The 15810-nt window shown below is 50.5% G+C and overlaps 1 protein-coding gene across 2 annotated transcripts in view; it reads left to right on the forward strand.

Moving 5' to 3' along the window:
• Positions 1-10157: 10157 nt before the first annotated feature.
• The window catches only part of CCDC85C (coiled-coil domain containing 85C), a 116087-nt gene continuing 110434 nt past the window's right edge, over positions 10158-15810 (forward strand). The window contains exon 1 of one of the 2 annotated variants that reach the window (XM_040600169.1): positions 10158-11567. In XM_040600169.1, coding sequence (XP_040456103.1) covers positions 10856-11567 — 712 coding nt within the window. In that variant the 5' untranslated portion in view covers positions 10158-10855. The remainder of the gene's footprint in view (positions 11568-15810) is intronic. The other variant, XM_040600170.1, reaches the window with a different exon arrangement.

The raw sequence follows: 15810 nt of genomic DNA on the forward strand, positions 1-15810 counted from the left end.
AGGCAAGTGAAGCAAAGAACAAAAGCATGACTGTGTGCAGGAAGGGTAAGGGGCAGTAGCAGTGACCTGTGGCTCCCACAGCCCACCTTGCCTTTGCCCTGGCCCCCAGCAGTAAGGAGAGACCTGTGCTCAGGGTTTAGATCTAAAGAAATGTTGCTGATGTTGGTGATAAGGTGTAAGTGAGAAAAGGAGCATGTCTCTGAAAACTTCTTGTTGTTATTATATAATAATAATAATAATAATAATAATAATAATAATAATAATAATAATAATAATAATAATAATAATAATAATAATAATAATAATTTTTGTTGTTATCATTATTTATTGTGACAGTCACTTCTATGGTCCCCAGCTGCAGACTCCAACCCATGCGGGGTAACAGCACTGACTGCAGAAAGGCTTCCCCCCATGATTAGCAAGTCTCTCAAGGACACCAGACTTGCATGTCGAAACTATTTGCTCTTGATTGTCTGCACAAAAGCAGCAACAGCAATCCTTCTGTGCAGTAAGCTGTGTGAGAAGTCAATGTGCTCAGCGACTGAGGTGATAGGCAAGGGATGTGCAGCTCTTGTGCCGTCACAGATATGGAACAGGTGTAGCTCTGCGGAGGGGCTGGCAGCAGACAGTCTTGAGGGAGTGAGTAAACACCGGGTAGCTGAAGGGGCTGTGCCATGCACAGGAGGATCAGGAGAAGCTCTGATCGCTGCTTTCAGTTCCCCAGTCAGTGAGCTGGCTCCTGGGGGATATTTTCCTGGCTCCCTGTGATGGAGTTAGACCTAACCTAGACCCTTGCCCTAAACTGCCTGCTGCTGGAACTTGCCCCTCTTTTTTTCTCATCCTTCACTCTCTTTTCATGACTTATGTAGGGTTTGCACAGAGATGTGCCTCCCAGTTCAGGTAGCATGAAAAATCCCTTTCCCACAGCTTCTCTCCTTCACTGTCCTCTGCAGTTCCCTCAACTGCAAACCAAACAGAAGTATCGTGTACAGCAGTAACTACTGTTTCTCTTGGCACAGAGAAATTAATTGCTTGGGACTGTTTCTATAATCAAATATCCAAAGCTAGATTTACTAAAATAAGCATGGTTAAGATAAAGCTTTGGAAGCTTTATGGACAGACTGGATCCAATCTTTTTCTGGTGGCAATGCATACTACTCCCTTGTTGGCACTATACCATTTGCCACCACCCTGCCAGATTTTCTACTCTTGAGCCACGGGCTGAAGGCCAGCCCAGCTCAGTAGTAGACCAGCTACATCAGTCGGCAGAGAGCAGAAGTCCACAGGGCCCAGCTGGAAGCCCCAGGCACGTTGTTCAAGCCACTGCACATTTTAATGGGCAGGTGACCAGACCAGAGCAACCCCTAGGGCTGGTCCTCACAGGCAATGCTGTTGGTGATCTCAGCAATAAGGGCAGCCTAAAGGACATGGGGTTAAACTGCAGGGAGCAGAAGGTCATGATAAATTTGCTTTGATTCGCTCTGTTCAGCTGGAACTTCGGTTTCCGGACTTGTCAATTATGGAAACTTTCCTGAATATTACATTCACTTCTAATGAAGGCGAAGCAGGGACTACAGCACATAAGCTCATATGTGCAAGCAGAATTGATCAATTAAGCCTGGTACATCCTGCATGCTATCAAAATCAATGTACATCATGGTTTAAAGTAGTAACTGCAGAGCAAAACTCAAGTTGTACCATAATGTGACTCCTCAAGTTTCTCTGCTCTGGAAACAAAGGGATGAGACTAAAAATAAGGTCATAAAGATGGAGATCTTTGCTGCTCTGACTGCTCAGTGCCAGAATGGTTCCTGGGTCTGACAGATTATCTCCAAATCCTTAAAAATGATCAGAGCCCAAAGGCAATTACTCACTTTCAGAGTTTTACTTCTGCGGCAATGAAGATTGCCACAGACAATAATGTGGGTCGGCGAGAGGGGAGGGTTCAGGGCAGAGGTAAACAACAGCCGATGGAGAATGAGCAGCAAACACAAAGGCACGGCAACCTGCTAGCTGGAGGCAAAAGCCCAAGCCAGACCAGCGCTGCTGGGACCTACCGAGCCAGAGAAGGCAACGCCAAGTGGCATCACACTGGTGACAGAGGCGTGGGAAATGTAATGAAGGATGAAGGCGCCGAGGCTTGCCATGGCAATCTGATTACCCTGCTGTCACCTGGGCTTCCCCCAGTCTCTGGTGGGGAAAGCCTGGCGTCCTGCCTCCACTTTGTATTCAGATGGCATCCCATCCCTCTTGGTAACAGGGTGCCTGTCCAGCAGCAGCGCTGGACATGGGCAGAATGCAGAGGCAGCAGAGTCAACTGCAGCCAGGACCTGCTGCGGCCACCCGGGCTAGGAAGGAGATTTCAGCTGAGCCGGTGTATTGACCGAAAGGAGTGCCAGTTAGGAGGTCTAAAATGACACCACCTTCCCACTTGGTCCAAGTTTGCAGACGCATGTCACAGGGTCCCCTGCCCCAAGCCATGCAGCTAGCAAGGGGTCAGGGTTTACAACACGTCCCTTCTCTAGCACCCAGCCCACACCAGTGGGGGTCACCGGTCCAAGCTGATGGGTGGGAAGTATCGAGCAGAAATCAGATCTGCAAACTTCAGGGGATTTCTTATTTTCATGTGTGCAAGAGACGAGCTGGAAGCGCTACATTTATTTCTGAATTGCAGGCATGATTTCCTGGAGGGCTTTTCCTCATTCAGTTTGGTGTGAGGATGAGGGCCCTTTGGAAAAACATGAGTCTGGCTTCAATCCAAAACATCCCCAGATTCAGAGGTTCAAGGATCTCTGATGGGCCAGCACCATAAACAGCTTATCTCCAGTCTTTGCTTTGGACTTAATTGTTTTGAAAGGCAGTCGTTATCAGGAACAGAAAGTGATCCATAGCCTGGAGACCTGTGAGAGCAGTGGGGGGGGGGGGGGAGGAAGGACACATTGCCACGTTTCCCAATTTAATTTCATTTCAAATACCACACAAGGCAAAGGTAAAGGGTAATGTGTCTGATGGCAAGGAAATTCCCCTATTTGGTGTATAACCCCAGATCTTGCAATGCTATTGTAGTTCTTCCTTGGAAAGAGTGATGACAGTTTTTGCGTAAGAAATTTGTGGAGTTTTTATTTTTGTGTAGGATGTACTAAAACTGAATGTTGTCACTTATGCCACTGTTCCTTTAACTTGCACTGCTTGACACTATGAATTATTCAGATATCTCTATGATATACAGAAGTGGTGTCAGCATTTTAGGGCATGACTCTCCTTTCTCATCTGCTATAAAATCCCAGCGGCTTCAGTGAGCTATAAAAGGCAAAATTAGGTCCTCAGCAGCGTTGTTGTCTCGCAAGCAGAAAATACACTTTACCACTGAGTAAAGGGTACCAACAGGCCTAGCTTATATTATAAAACCAGGTATTTGTAACTCCCTGGTGCATCAATACTTCTAAGAGGTCATTTATTCATTTGGAAATGAGAAATAGGAGTGTAACAAAGATGGGGGATAGTGTAACATCATCTGTTTTCTCTATTGCAGTACTGCTCAGGTTTCCTACACCTCATGCTGCTAATACCAATGGCCTCGTCTGCTCGAATAGCGAGGTGTCTGTTCTGTAGCCACCAGTGCCAAGCCCAAGCACAGAGCTGTGCCAGGGAAGAGGATGCACATGGAGTGGAGCAGCAGTGGGGGAGCTCAGAAGAGCCCGGGGGGGCTGCCTGGGGGCAACCTGCCAAACTCAGAGCCTCATCAGGCTACAACCGCTCCCCATGAAACAGAACGCTCCCTGGGAACAGTGCTGATATTTTTCCATTCTTGCGTTAATTTTTCTTGTTTTAAAACCGGTGATGACAAGATAATTCAGTTGAAACTGGTCTAAATTCATCATCACACATGGAACAGCACCCACTCTGCCTCACCCAAAACATCTGCACGGGGGTGTTTCCGTCGAAAGGGAAACACAAACAGAGGCAGTGAGAGAAAAAAACCAAAACGCATGTAATATGAATATACTCTTGGCAAAGCCATTGTTTAAATCACCAGTGGCTTAAATGGTACAGGTATAAATCCCTGGAGCTTCCTTGTGCTGTCCTCGTTGGTGGGTGCTGTGTACCCAGGAAAGACACAGCTAAAACCTGGAAGTATTTTTGTCTTGCAAAACAACCTTGGGCAAGTACCTCCAGGCTATGGGAACCAAGTTGTGCCCCTAGATACACAGAGCCCCCTCCTGTGAGCTCTGCATGCGACTCGGGGCAGAATTTGTCCTCAACAATGTGCCTCGATGTCAGGGCAAGTGAGGGGTGCAGTTTAGTGACACTGAGACAGGTGTAAAACCTCACCTTCCATTTCTCCCACATATGTGTTGGATCACTTGTGTTCATAAAGGAGTATTTACAAAAGGCAAAGATGTATCAAGCTCTCTCTGGCCTTCTTCCCGTGTTAGATAGAATGGTAAATATTTTTGGAAGGGATGTAAACCTTAATGCTTCTGGGAAGAAGCCAAGTGGTGCCAGATGGCAGAAAGGAGGAAACTCACCCTATGGGCAGGTTTATCACAGTTTTCTCATAAGCATCTGGCATTTGACACTGGCAGAGACAATACAGAGACCAGTGCTCTGATCTAGTCTGCCTGCCTCCCTATTCCTGCTACTGTTGATTCCTTACCTATTCAGAAGAAGTTTCATCAATTTTTTATTTCTTGACATAAACTTGGATTCAAGGTCTCAGTGGCACTCCTCTTTGGGTAGATGATGGTGGAGGAGGTGACTCAGCTCACCAGCACATGGCCTCAGCTCACAGGCACGTGGTGATCCTGATGAGTTAAACATTTTAAGAGGAGTTTAGGGATTTTGCTTAATACTTGAAAAAAATTGCTCTGATATTTTATGCAGCCTTCTGACTGCACAATGAAGTTGGACACCCACCACACACTAAACTAGCGGAGAAAATTTTGCTGTAGCTATTATGTGTGAGTTTGGGAAGTGTCAATCACCTGCAGCTCCCAGCTAGGAGCAGCACATGTCTATTGCTTCTTAGGATTTAACTTCCAGTCTTTTACCAACATATGGATTAAGGGTGAGGGGAAAACACTCCACTGAGTTGCAAGAAATGTTTAGAAACTTCTGTGAAAATGAAGTTTTGGTGAACACTGTGGGTAAGGGGATTTTTATGGGCTTTTTCTACTTGAGCATACCATGTATGCCTGCTCTGTAGTTGCCACCAAGACAAAAAGGTCTGACTTGGTATTTCTCTGACAGCCCTTTAAGGGTGTCTGCACAGAGCAGTTCTGGACCCAACATGTGAATGTGACCTCTTGGATGAATGCAGGACACTTTGAATTGGGACTGGAAAATAGCTGTAATTTATGGCACACCTTGAGCACACACATCTCCCATGCCTTCCTTCAAGGACCAGCTCCCCATCTCCCCTGGGGACCAGCTCTCCATCTCCCCTGGTCTCCAGTTTGGATGCTGCTCTTTGTAGCAGCGTTTAGAGGTTACTGCTTATGCTTTTTGGAGGACCTGTTTTTCTGGTACGGCAAAGAGTTTGCTAGTCACATCCATAATTCTTCTCTGAATATTCTGAAGGCTTCCAAACAAGTTGCTGCATTTCAGAATTTTACTGGCAGTTTTAGGGCACAAAACAAAAAGGTCTTGTGGACACAAGATAAAACCTTCTACTAAAGCATACTACTTTCATAAGGAGGGTGATTGAACTGGTTGGCCCAGTTATATTGCCAGAAGCCAGCATTAAGGAGTGCTGCATAATCTTGTAAGAGATTGCCTTTTCCTCATAGAGCAGCGAGATGGGCATGTGGAGGGGTGAAGGGTTTTCACAGGAAGATTCAGCTGATCTGGGAAAAGGAGGAAGAACGACACATGACGGTTCTTCAGGTAGCTGCTACCTGGAAAAATGTTCTGGCTGAAAGTACTGCTTCATCAGGCTAGAAGCAGGGTACCGGTCTTGATAGCAGAGATAGGAGCATTGCACATTTTTTTGTTATCGCACAGCTTTGTTGCACAAAACAGCTCCCACTGTCGTAATCTGGATGGTGTATTTCAAAACATTAATCAAGGTTTAGTCCTTGGTGCTGATTTATGAGGAAAATACCAATGCCACAGAGGATTTATAACCCATGTAAATGATTCATGGAGTGCATGTTTTATGAGATGGGTCCTCAGAGCGTGTAAACTGGAGCACAGCCTTGACGCATACGCAGCGGTGTGTACTTCCTAGGCTGGCCTGGAAAAGCAAGGTCCTGGGAGAGTCCCACTGGGATTCCTCCTGCCCCTCTGCCCACTCCCACACCTGATGAGTGGGCTTTGGGAGAGCCACCCCTCCCGGGGAGGGGAAGCGGTAGCACAGACCTGAGCTGTGCCTGTGTCTTCTGTAATACTAACGTAGCCCTGTAGAGGGAATGCTTTGGTAAGACTTCAATGAGGCTGTGTATCGCTGTGTTCCATCAGGGACCAAATGCATTCTTTGTGTCACCTGCTGAGTCCAGGAGTTAACATCAAGAGCAATTTTACACAGCAGGTTGATTTTTTTCTAAAATTCTTAGCATGCTATAATTCACTTTAAAATTTCATCCCTGACTGAAGAGAGTGGAAGTGTCCATTTGATTCAGTGCAAGGGATAGGCTTTGATGCTGTCTTACATGGGCATCAAAAGCCTGAGAAGACATGAATATTAAAAGTGTTTTTCACTGGCAGCTTGCAGAAAGCCCCATGGCCAGATGTACCAAAAGGGAATCTGAAGCATGTTGTTTACCAACTTCTATGCTTTGTCTTAAATCAGTACGGGGAAACCGTAACACCTTCTGAACACCACCACGTAATAGGGCTTGCTCACTAAAACTAAAATCGCAAACCCATCAAAAATACTCTAATATTATGTATTATTTGTGTTGATTAAAAATCTGCTTGCAACACTATGCTTGCTATTGATCACATAACTGCGTACTGACCTAGTCCTTTCCCTCCAAAGGAAGAAAGCGCTTAAAAGCTTACTTTATCCCAGCCCTCGATTCCACTGTGCTCGTAGATCATCTGGGCCACAGACACTTTCTGATCCCACCCAGTTTCACCCCTCTGCTCTAGCACTGCTGCCTTGGCTTTCCGAGATGAAGGGCTTTTCCTCTACTGCAATGCAAGGTCCGCCTTGAAGGAAGATAAGGGAGCAGAACACGCGACAACGACAACGCATGGTGTCCACTCAATTCAGGTCTCACTCACTCAAACCCACCGACCCCATCCCGCTCTCTTTGTTGCTAATGGGGGAGTCTATCACTGGGTACTTGTCAGGACCAGATGCCATCTGGACACCCTGCAGTGTCAATGCTGCCTCCAGAGCACAGAGGCCTCCAGATGCCCAGCACAGCAGGTCACCATGCCTCAACGGCCACCTGGTCACGGCAAAACCCTTGTGGGTGGCGGCAGGGTGGATCTGTACCACTGACATTTCTGAAAGCACAGACACACCAACCACGTACTGAAAGCAAGTCTTAATCATCACAGAGACTTCCTCTGTGGATATTAATATCTCTTCACTTCCTCTGAGGAGCCCCCCTGTCTGCTGGGCTCGGTGTCTGCAGAAACATCAATAAAGCTCAAACTTTGAAAAATTTCACCTAGAAAAAAGAGCTTTCCTTAGGAAAAAGATGAAGCAAACGTCAGGCAGGCTCAGCAATACACTGCCCAGGCTGGGCAGTGCCACAGCGTAGCTGCACCTGTGTATGCAGTGCAGCTGCTGGAGGCTTCTCCTCCCCTGTTGACTTTGGCCAGTGATGAGCAATTGCTCTGCAGGGTCCCCCTGCTCTGCTCCTCCTTCCCCCAGCCACTGGCCAGGGATCTGCTAGTCACATCAGTGCTTGGGAGGATCTGGGAGAAGCTCTTTCCGCTTCCTGTGGGGAAGGATGTGATTAAAGCCTTGTAAATAAAAGGCTTGGCTCAGAAAATGCCTGGGTGCCTTCAAGACACGATGCAGCCATGAGCAGTGGCAGCACACCCCATTACAGAGGGTGCTACCTTCTGGTGGCCTGGCTCAGGGTGGTGAGAAGCTGGAGATGAGGTACAGCCTGATCACACACCACGCTGGCTGTGGCCTGTCTGGGACCTGTCAGAGGAGTCCTAGACCCCAGGAGCAGTGACCTCTCAGCACAGACACCTGCTGGTTTGCATGTCCCCAGGGCTGACTCTGCTGCTGAGGTGGCAGCCTCAGGAGGGACTGACTGGCCACAGTAGGACTGCACCTTCCAGAGAGCTGCCACCAAGGTGGGCATCCAAGTCAGAGTGCAGCTGGTCCTGGCTGGCCCCTGCTTTACCTACGTGGAGTGATCCCCCCTGAAGGGAGAAAACGGGCCTCACCACTGGCTCGTACAACGTAATTGCCTCTAAGAAACCACCCTGGTGCGGCTGTGTGCTAGGGGAGGATTGCTGCCTTTACACCTTTGTGTCTGTGCGGCGTGTTACCAGGATTCCATCACCTGCAAATCCCATGTGAAGTCAACTAGTGTCCTTGCTCTGCCCTAAGCTCTTCTTGCCCTTGTGATACCAAAGGGATGAAAGCTACTTTGGGAGAAGGGCAGGGCTGACAGCACCCATAGAGGGGTTGAACTCCCTTAGTAGCAGGGAAGTCCTCCTGTTCTGCTTCAGCTGGGAACAGGCGGTTTTCTTAGTTTGCCAGGGGTATATCTGAACTCAGAAACCCAGGAGCACAGACTCGTGCAGAAAAACACCCAAGAAGCTGCAGCTTTACTGACCGAGACTTAGGAAGATAACACCAAAAGGCAGAAGTTGCAGTCCTCCATCCCTCTCCATTTTGATGTTCCCTCTATGCACAGGCCATCTGCTCCTCACCCCACGCTCTGGCATCAGATTTGATGCTTCTTGATAGCTAGAGGTTGTCAGGCCCAGCTTTTCAGTGTGGTCAGAAACCTGAGGCTGCACTGGGTTAACCCTGGAGTCAAATCATTTACTGAGGTTTCTCAGGAATGTAAAGCTGGTGATTCCCTAAGCCTTTTAAAGGATACTAATTTGGGAGATAGCTGGCAGCACTGCTGGATCTGGTGCATCTTTCACTTTTGCAATGTGATACGGGCCAAAAGCATCCTACAAAGAAATAGCATAACCCAAGGGAAAGTGTGTTAGGCTAAACCTCAGGGGTTATGATGCAAGAATATAGGACATCTGCCTACATGTTGCTTAGGAAATCCACTTTATGAACTTTCGGTACCCTTTACCGGGTTCTGCCTGACGTGCACAGAAGTGATGCTGGAATGCCAGCTCCTGACAGCAAGGACCACCGGGACCTGGGCAGATTTTACCGAGCAATAAGCGGTATCTGCATCTCCAGGGCAGTTTCCCTCACACCTCTGAGGTCTGGAGCAACATGCCGGCCCCAGGAACAGAGAGGCAGCAGGGATACTGCAGCCGGCTCCCGCAGCCTGCGGGCTCTGGCGCAGGCGGGAGGGACCCGGGGACAAAGGCGGCGGCCCCGCGGGGAGGGGGGCAGCCGGGCCGGGCGGAGCGGGGCCGGGCTCCGGTAACAAAGCCCGCGGCGGGCGGCAGCGGAGGCCCCTCGGGAAAGCCCGCTCCGCTCCCGGCCCGGGCCGCCCGCGGCTCCGGTCCCTCCCCGCATCGGGCCAGAGCGGGGCCGGGGCCGCTCCGGCGCCGCTTCCCCGGGCCGCCCGCGGGCGCGTTTTCCTGCCTGCCCAACCCCGCCCTTCCCCGGGCTGCTGCTCCCTCCGGTAGCTTTTTATTTTAAAAAAGAAAAAACAAACAAAAAATAAAAGGCGAGAAGGGGGTGGGGGGGGCAGCCCCGGGGAAGCGGCCCCGGCTGCGGCAGGCAAGGCAGGGCAGGGCGGGCGGAGGGAGCGGCCCCGTCCCTTTGTACCTGCTGTTTGAAGGCGCCAGGCGGCCCCGCATTGGCTGCGGCGGCCGCGGCTCCGGTAACACGAGCCGGCGGCGGGGCGCGGCGCACCGGGGCTCGGCCAGCGCCCAGCCCGGCAGCCAACGGGGCGGCGGGGAGGGCGGCGCTCGGCGCCCCTGCGCTCCGCCGCCAGCAGCCGGCTCTGCTTCGCCGCCGCTCGGCTCGGCTGGGGCAGGGCCGCACCTCCCTGCCCGGCAGGAGGTGGGACCGGCCCCGGCGCTGCCGCCCGCCTCCTCCCGCCCGCCCTCTCTCTCTCCCCCTCCGGAGAGCCGAGCCATTCCGGGAAGGCGCCGGCTCCCCCACCGCTCCTCGGCAGCGCCGCACCGGCATCGGCCGCCGCCGCGCCGGGCTCGGCCCCACGTCGCCGGAGGGCTGCGGGCGAGCTGCGGCGGAGCGGGGCAGCGGCTGCGGCGGCGGGTGCGCGGCGCCCGGTCTCCCGCGGCGGGGAGCGGCGGGGAGCGGCGGTCGGCGGGCGGGCGGGCGGACAAGTGGACGGAGCGCCCGGGAACGGGGCGGGGGGGCAGCCGCCGCGTAGTTGTTTTGCCCGGGGTAAGTTGGCCGATCCCCTGCGGAGGCTTCGCTTGGAGGGGGCAGCGCTTGGCTCCCCGCTCCCTGCCGTCCCCAGCCCCCTTGGGGGGGCTCTTTTATTCCCCCCTACCCCCCTGTTTGGTGCTTGGTTTTTTGTTTTGTTTCGGTCTTTTTTTTTTTTTTTTTTTTTTTTTTTTTTTAACTATTATTATGGGGTCTGCGGGGGAGCAGAGCTTCCAGTCCGGCGTTGCTCTTCTTCCTTGTCCAGCGCTCTGCGGAGAACTATAATATTTCTTCCCCGAGATGCTGCAGTGAATTTTAGTCCCAGGAAATCAGGCGAACAAAATAATCCGAATAACCCGAACCATTTGTTACCGTGTGAGAGCAAACGCTGCCTAGGCACAGATGATGGCCAAAAATTCCCTGGAGGGGTCTAAAGAAGACCTGAGCAAAATTTCGGAAGAGGAGATGCTGAGGTGGAGCAAGGAAGAGCTGGTGAAAAGACTGAGGAAAGTGGAGAATGAAAAGATGAACTTAATGGTGGAACACGGCAACTTGATGAAGGACGTGAACCGGCGGCTGCAGCTCCACCTGCACGAGATCCGGGGGCTGAAGGAGGTGAACCAGAAGTTGCAGGACGACAACCAGGAGCTGAGGGAGCTCTGCTGCTTCCTGGACGACGACCGGCAGAAAGGCAAGAAGCTGTCGAGGGAATGGCAGCGCTTCGGGAGGCACACGGCCAGCGTGATGTGGAAGGAGGTGGGCATGTACCAGCAGAAGCTGAAGGACCTGGAGGCGAGGCAGGAGACCCTCCTGCGGGAGAACGTGGAGCTGAAGGAGATGGTGCTCATGCTGGACGAGGAGCGGAGCGGGGCCGGCTCGCGGAGCTCCATCGACAGCCAGGCCAGCCTGACCAACCTCAACGGCGGCTCGGCCACCAGGGACGTGGGGGACGGCAGCAGCACCTCCAGCACGGGCAGCGCGGGCAGCCCCGACCACCATCACCACCACCTCCACCACCACAAGGCCGGCGACAGCAAGGCCGGGGCCATGCGGCGATCCATGGATGACCTGTCCGCGCCCCTTCACCACCGGAGCATCCCCAACGGCCTCAACGGTGAGCCTCTGCCACCCCCCCGGGCAGGGCCGGGCCCCCGGGGCGAAGGGTGCCGGGGAGGGGGGCCCTGGCCATCCCCACCCCTGCCTATCCTTGGTGACCTCTTGGGTAGAGCAGCCCCGGGGGCCGGGGAGGGGCGGGCGGGGGGGACTGCTCCTTGACTGTTACCGATGGCTGGGGCTGAGGGCTGGAGCCTTTCACATCTGGAGGGTTGGGGGGTTTTGTTTGTTTGTTTTGGTTTTTTTTTTTTTGACAAATAACAGCCCGAGTGTTCAGGGTTAAATAAACACTGATTTTCCCATCTCTTCCTCCTCTCTCTCTCCACCTTTAAATATTTTGGTTTACGTTTGCCTTGTTTGTTTGCTAGTTTGATAAGATTGATAAAGAGCCTGGATGAGATTTCGGAAGCATCTGATGAAAGTGGAGGTCTGCCCCACAGAGCATCACCTGTTCGCTCCATGGGCTCTCAGGGCAGGCTGGCTCCAGAATGCCCAGCAGCCTTGGAGAGGTGCAACTCGGCTCCCCACCCCCCAACCCATTCCTCTGCTCTGTTTCAGAAACAGGAGGTTTATTTGTAGAGAAGAGATTGCTCTCGAAGGGATGCAGTACTTAAAATTTTGTTCAGCCTAGTCATTAAAGTTAGAAATAAGCTCCACTGTGAAATTGTGCCAAGCCTTGGCTGACAGTTCGTATTTAAGCAAAGTTTCTCCTGTTGTCTAATAGTGATCAGGCATTAAAATAATGGTATTGGAATGTCTTTAAAATGGAGATTTTTTCCTCTTTTGAAACCACCAAGACCAAATAATTTGAATTCTAGAAGGAGTAGTTTGGCCAGGAGAGTTAAATAGGAATGAAACCAGGCACCGATCTAATTAATTGTTGTATATAAGACTCGTCTTAATGTTCTTAATCCTCTTTTCCAACCAGAGAGGACTCTTTTTCTGGTTGGGGTACCCTTTCCACTCCTGTACGCACAGAGATGGGGCTGGAGCCCCAGAGATTGGTTCTGACTGGTGTCAGCAGTGGATGTCTTTACCAGATAACTGTGCCTTCAGCTCCCCGAGCTTTTGGCGATCCTGGTAGGACAGGGGAGTGCTGGTCCTTTTGTTGTTGATTTACAGCAAGTCCTTATGCCCCAAGAGATCTGAGGGAGTGCAGCAGTGATCAACCCAGTTCTCAGGTGTTCATCCATGAATTTGCTGCAGCTGTGCATCTCCCCTCACAGGTGGAGATGACCTGGCAACCTCACCCAGTCCTCAGGGATTGCTGGTTTCAAGGGTGATCCAGTCCCTGGATGGTGCGGGGGTACAGCAAGCATCTTTAAATGTTTGGTGGAGTTGTTTTTAACCTCTATCTTCCAGCACTATGTAAATCAGAAGTATCTGGTTTGTAAATTTGCAGATAGCTTCTGCTCCTGATGTGACTTTATTTTCATAAAGCATTGCTCTGCGCAGAGACTCAGAGAGCACATGGCAGATATGCTGTTACTGTTTTGGGACAGAAAGGCTTCGCAGTTTTGGTTTGTGAACCTTAGACCGCATCCTTTTTAGGTATTGACAGCTGACTAGGACAAAGCTGCTTGGTTAACAGATTAATTCCAGGGCTTTTGTGCGTATGGGACACCACTGTGGCCTCCGAGCTGTCCTTTAAACCCGGTGTGAGGCACCGTGGGATGCTTCAGCTGGGGTTCAACTTATCCCTGTCTGCATGAAGAGGAAAGTGTCTGCTTGCAGAGCTTGGTCCTCATTGCCATCCTCAAACACTTTGTGCAGGACTGTGCCCAGCAGCATCATTCGGAGGGGACCAAGACCTGAGTCTCTTGTCCTACCTACCCTGTGTAGGGTAAGTGTAGGGAGGGGTGGTAGAGCATACATGTTTCTGTGCAGACCTCTGCACCCTTTCTCATGCTGCTGTATAGAAAGGAGGAATGTGGGCTCAAGCGTTTCAGACGTGACCTTAGGTTGTGGTGACTTCTGGTTTTGGGGTGCCTGCGGAAGGTGGTCTCAGTGGGAAGCACTGAAGCTAGCTGTTTGCTGTGAGCCTGTGGCTTCATTTCTGAGTGTGGGACAGATATGATCAGCACTTTTAAAGCTAATAATCCTTGTAAAGATGAAAACAAGCCTGATCTCTCTACTTAGGTAGTGAAACTGTAAAATGACTTGAATAGTTGTCATTCTCAGATAGCATCGGTATTCAGCAAGGCCATTTCCCTGACTGTGCCTTTGGAAGTGCCTCTCAATACATATGCAAATGTAAAGCTTATCAGGCCCCTTTTTTGACTGACAGCAAGAAGTCTGCGAGGGGGGGCTTGCCTGGGACCAAGAGGCGATTCTGTTAAGCCTGTGGCAGTGTGGAGGAGCAAGGCAGGTGAACGTCGAAAACTACCCCAGTGAGTCTGGTGGTTGCTGGAGCTGTTGGGGAGCAGCCCGGCAGCGAGCATCCTTCCATGTCTTCGGGTGCCGTCATGCAGCCTGGATCTCAGCCTTTTATTCTCTTTTTCCTGAGGACTTTTTTTCCCCCTCTAGGGATGAAACGGAAGAGCGAAAGAGAACAAAGTGTGGCCTTTTATTTTTAGGTTGCAGACTGTTGTCTCATGTCTTTAAAGCCCTGGATAACTAACCGGTGGATCAAGCAGAGGCTGCCTGGCCAGCTCAGCTAATACCACAGTGAACAGCCCTTGTATGCTCTCTTAATGGACAGTGAAGGGGGTGGAGGGCAGAATTTAGCACCTGTAGTAAAGACACAGCAGAAGCCTTGGACAGCAGGTTGGGGGCAAGGCATGGTGAGCTGCTTGCTAGAGTGCTTCTGCATATGGAAAAGCTGGAAATACCTGAAATGTGCTGCCCCTACTAGTGGTACCCTGTTGGGCTCTGTACGATGCTTTGCTTTTCTAGGTATTGAGCAGGACTCTTTCACTTGTTTAGTGCTTTTCTAAAGCAGCCACGAGTATGGCAGCTGTTAAATGCTCCTAAGAAAGTAGCTTTTTAATAGAAACTTAGTGAGCAAAGGTGTATTATTTTAATTTTCTCATCAGCAGTCCTTTGGAAGTGAGTTGGTAAACCAGGGCTTGATTTACTGGCCCCAGTGACCCACCCTGATGTGAGGTGTTGAACTCCAGTTTTGTAAGCATGAATTCAGTATAAATGGTATGAGTTTAGAAAACAAACCCAACCCAACCTGCGATCCACCTTCCCTTCACTTTTCTGAAGTCTATTTACTTTTATAAACTGGCTTTTTGTAAGCCGATAATTATTTGCTCATGGAAGTTAAGGTAGTAAGCATAACTGATAGTGTGAAAACGGCTAATATTAGATGACACGTGTAATCTTACACAGCTCTGAATATTCTCCTGAGAGCCAATAAGAAATCTGCTTGGTCTGAAGGTGAGTGGTGTGTCCATTATCTGTGCGTGAGCTGGGACCTGGACTGCAGGACAGGGGCACCTCCAAGCTATGTGACGGGAACTGGCCAGTTGCATCTGTGTTGAGCGATATGCCGTAGTTCCCACAAATCTACCCACAGATAGAGGCAGAAGTCGAGGCACAGTTGCTGTGTTGTGCTTATGGGTGCTTTGGCTTTCATATGTATGCACGGCTGGAGCCTCTGAGCATATGTAGTCTCTCTGCCTGTCCAGCTTCAGGCAGCCCCTTTGGAGCAATGGCCGTTGCTGCTGCCTGGTTCCTGCCAGAACAAAGTTTCAGGGTGGAGGCGACAACAGCCACATTGAGTGATATTAACGTGACCTGAGGGAAGAAAAAAAGCCTTCAGGTACCATAGGATATGTCCCTGGACTGTGAAGTACGTGGGAATATTGGGAGGAGTGACTTGAAGCTTCCTGAGGCCAGGGCAAGGGCTTCCACTGGTTTTAGCCTTATCTAGATCTTACTGGGATAACTGTTTATCCATCTGCAAGCCTGGAGGCCTACAGACTCACTGGCTGGTGATGTGCCTGGGACAAAATCCTGTGCATACAAAGTTTTCAGGCTTTAATTTCCAGCCCACCCCCACATCAATGGCACGTTGTCCTTAGAACTTCTCCTTGTCCTTCACTTTCCACTGAAGCTGTTTGCTCTGGACTGGGTGGTTGTCAGTGTCTCTGATTTTAGTCCAGTTGGGTAAAATGTTAATGCTTTTCTTTATCAATGTGAACAGTTTTTTGGTGTGGGTGTTTTGGTTTTTTTTCTTTTTTAATTATTAAAAACATCAACACTTAATGGCAGATAGCCTGTAGTAGCAGAGACAT

The sequence above is a fragment of the Falco naumanni genome, chromosome 7 (genome assembly GCF_017639655.2).
Source record: "Falco naumanni isolate bFalNau1 chromosome 7, bFalNau1.pat, whole genome shotgun sequence".
Classification (NCBI taxonomy): domain Eukaryota; kingdom Metazoa; phylum Chordata; class Aves; order Falconiformes; family Falconidae; genus Falco; species Falco naumanni.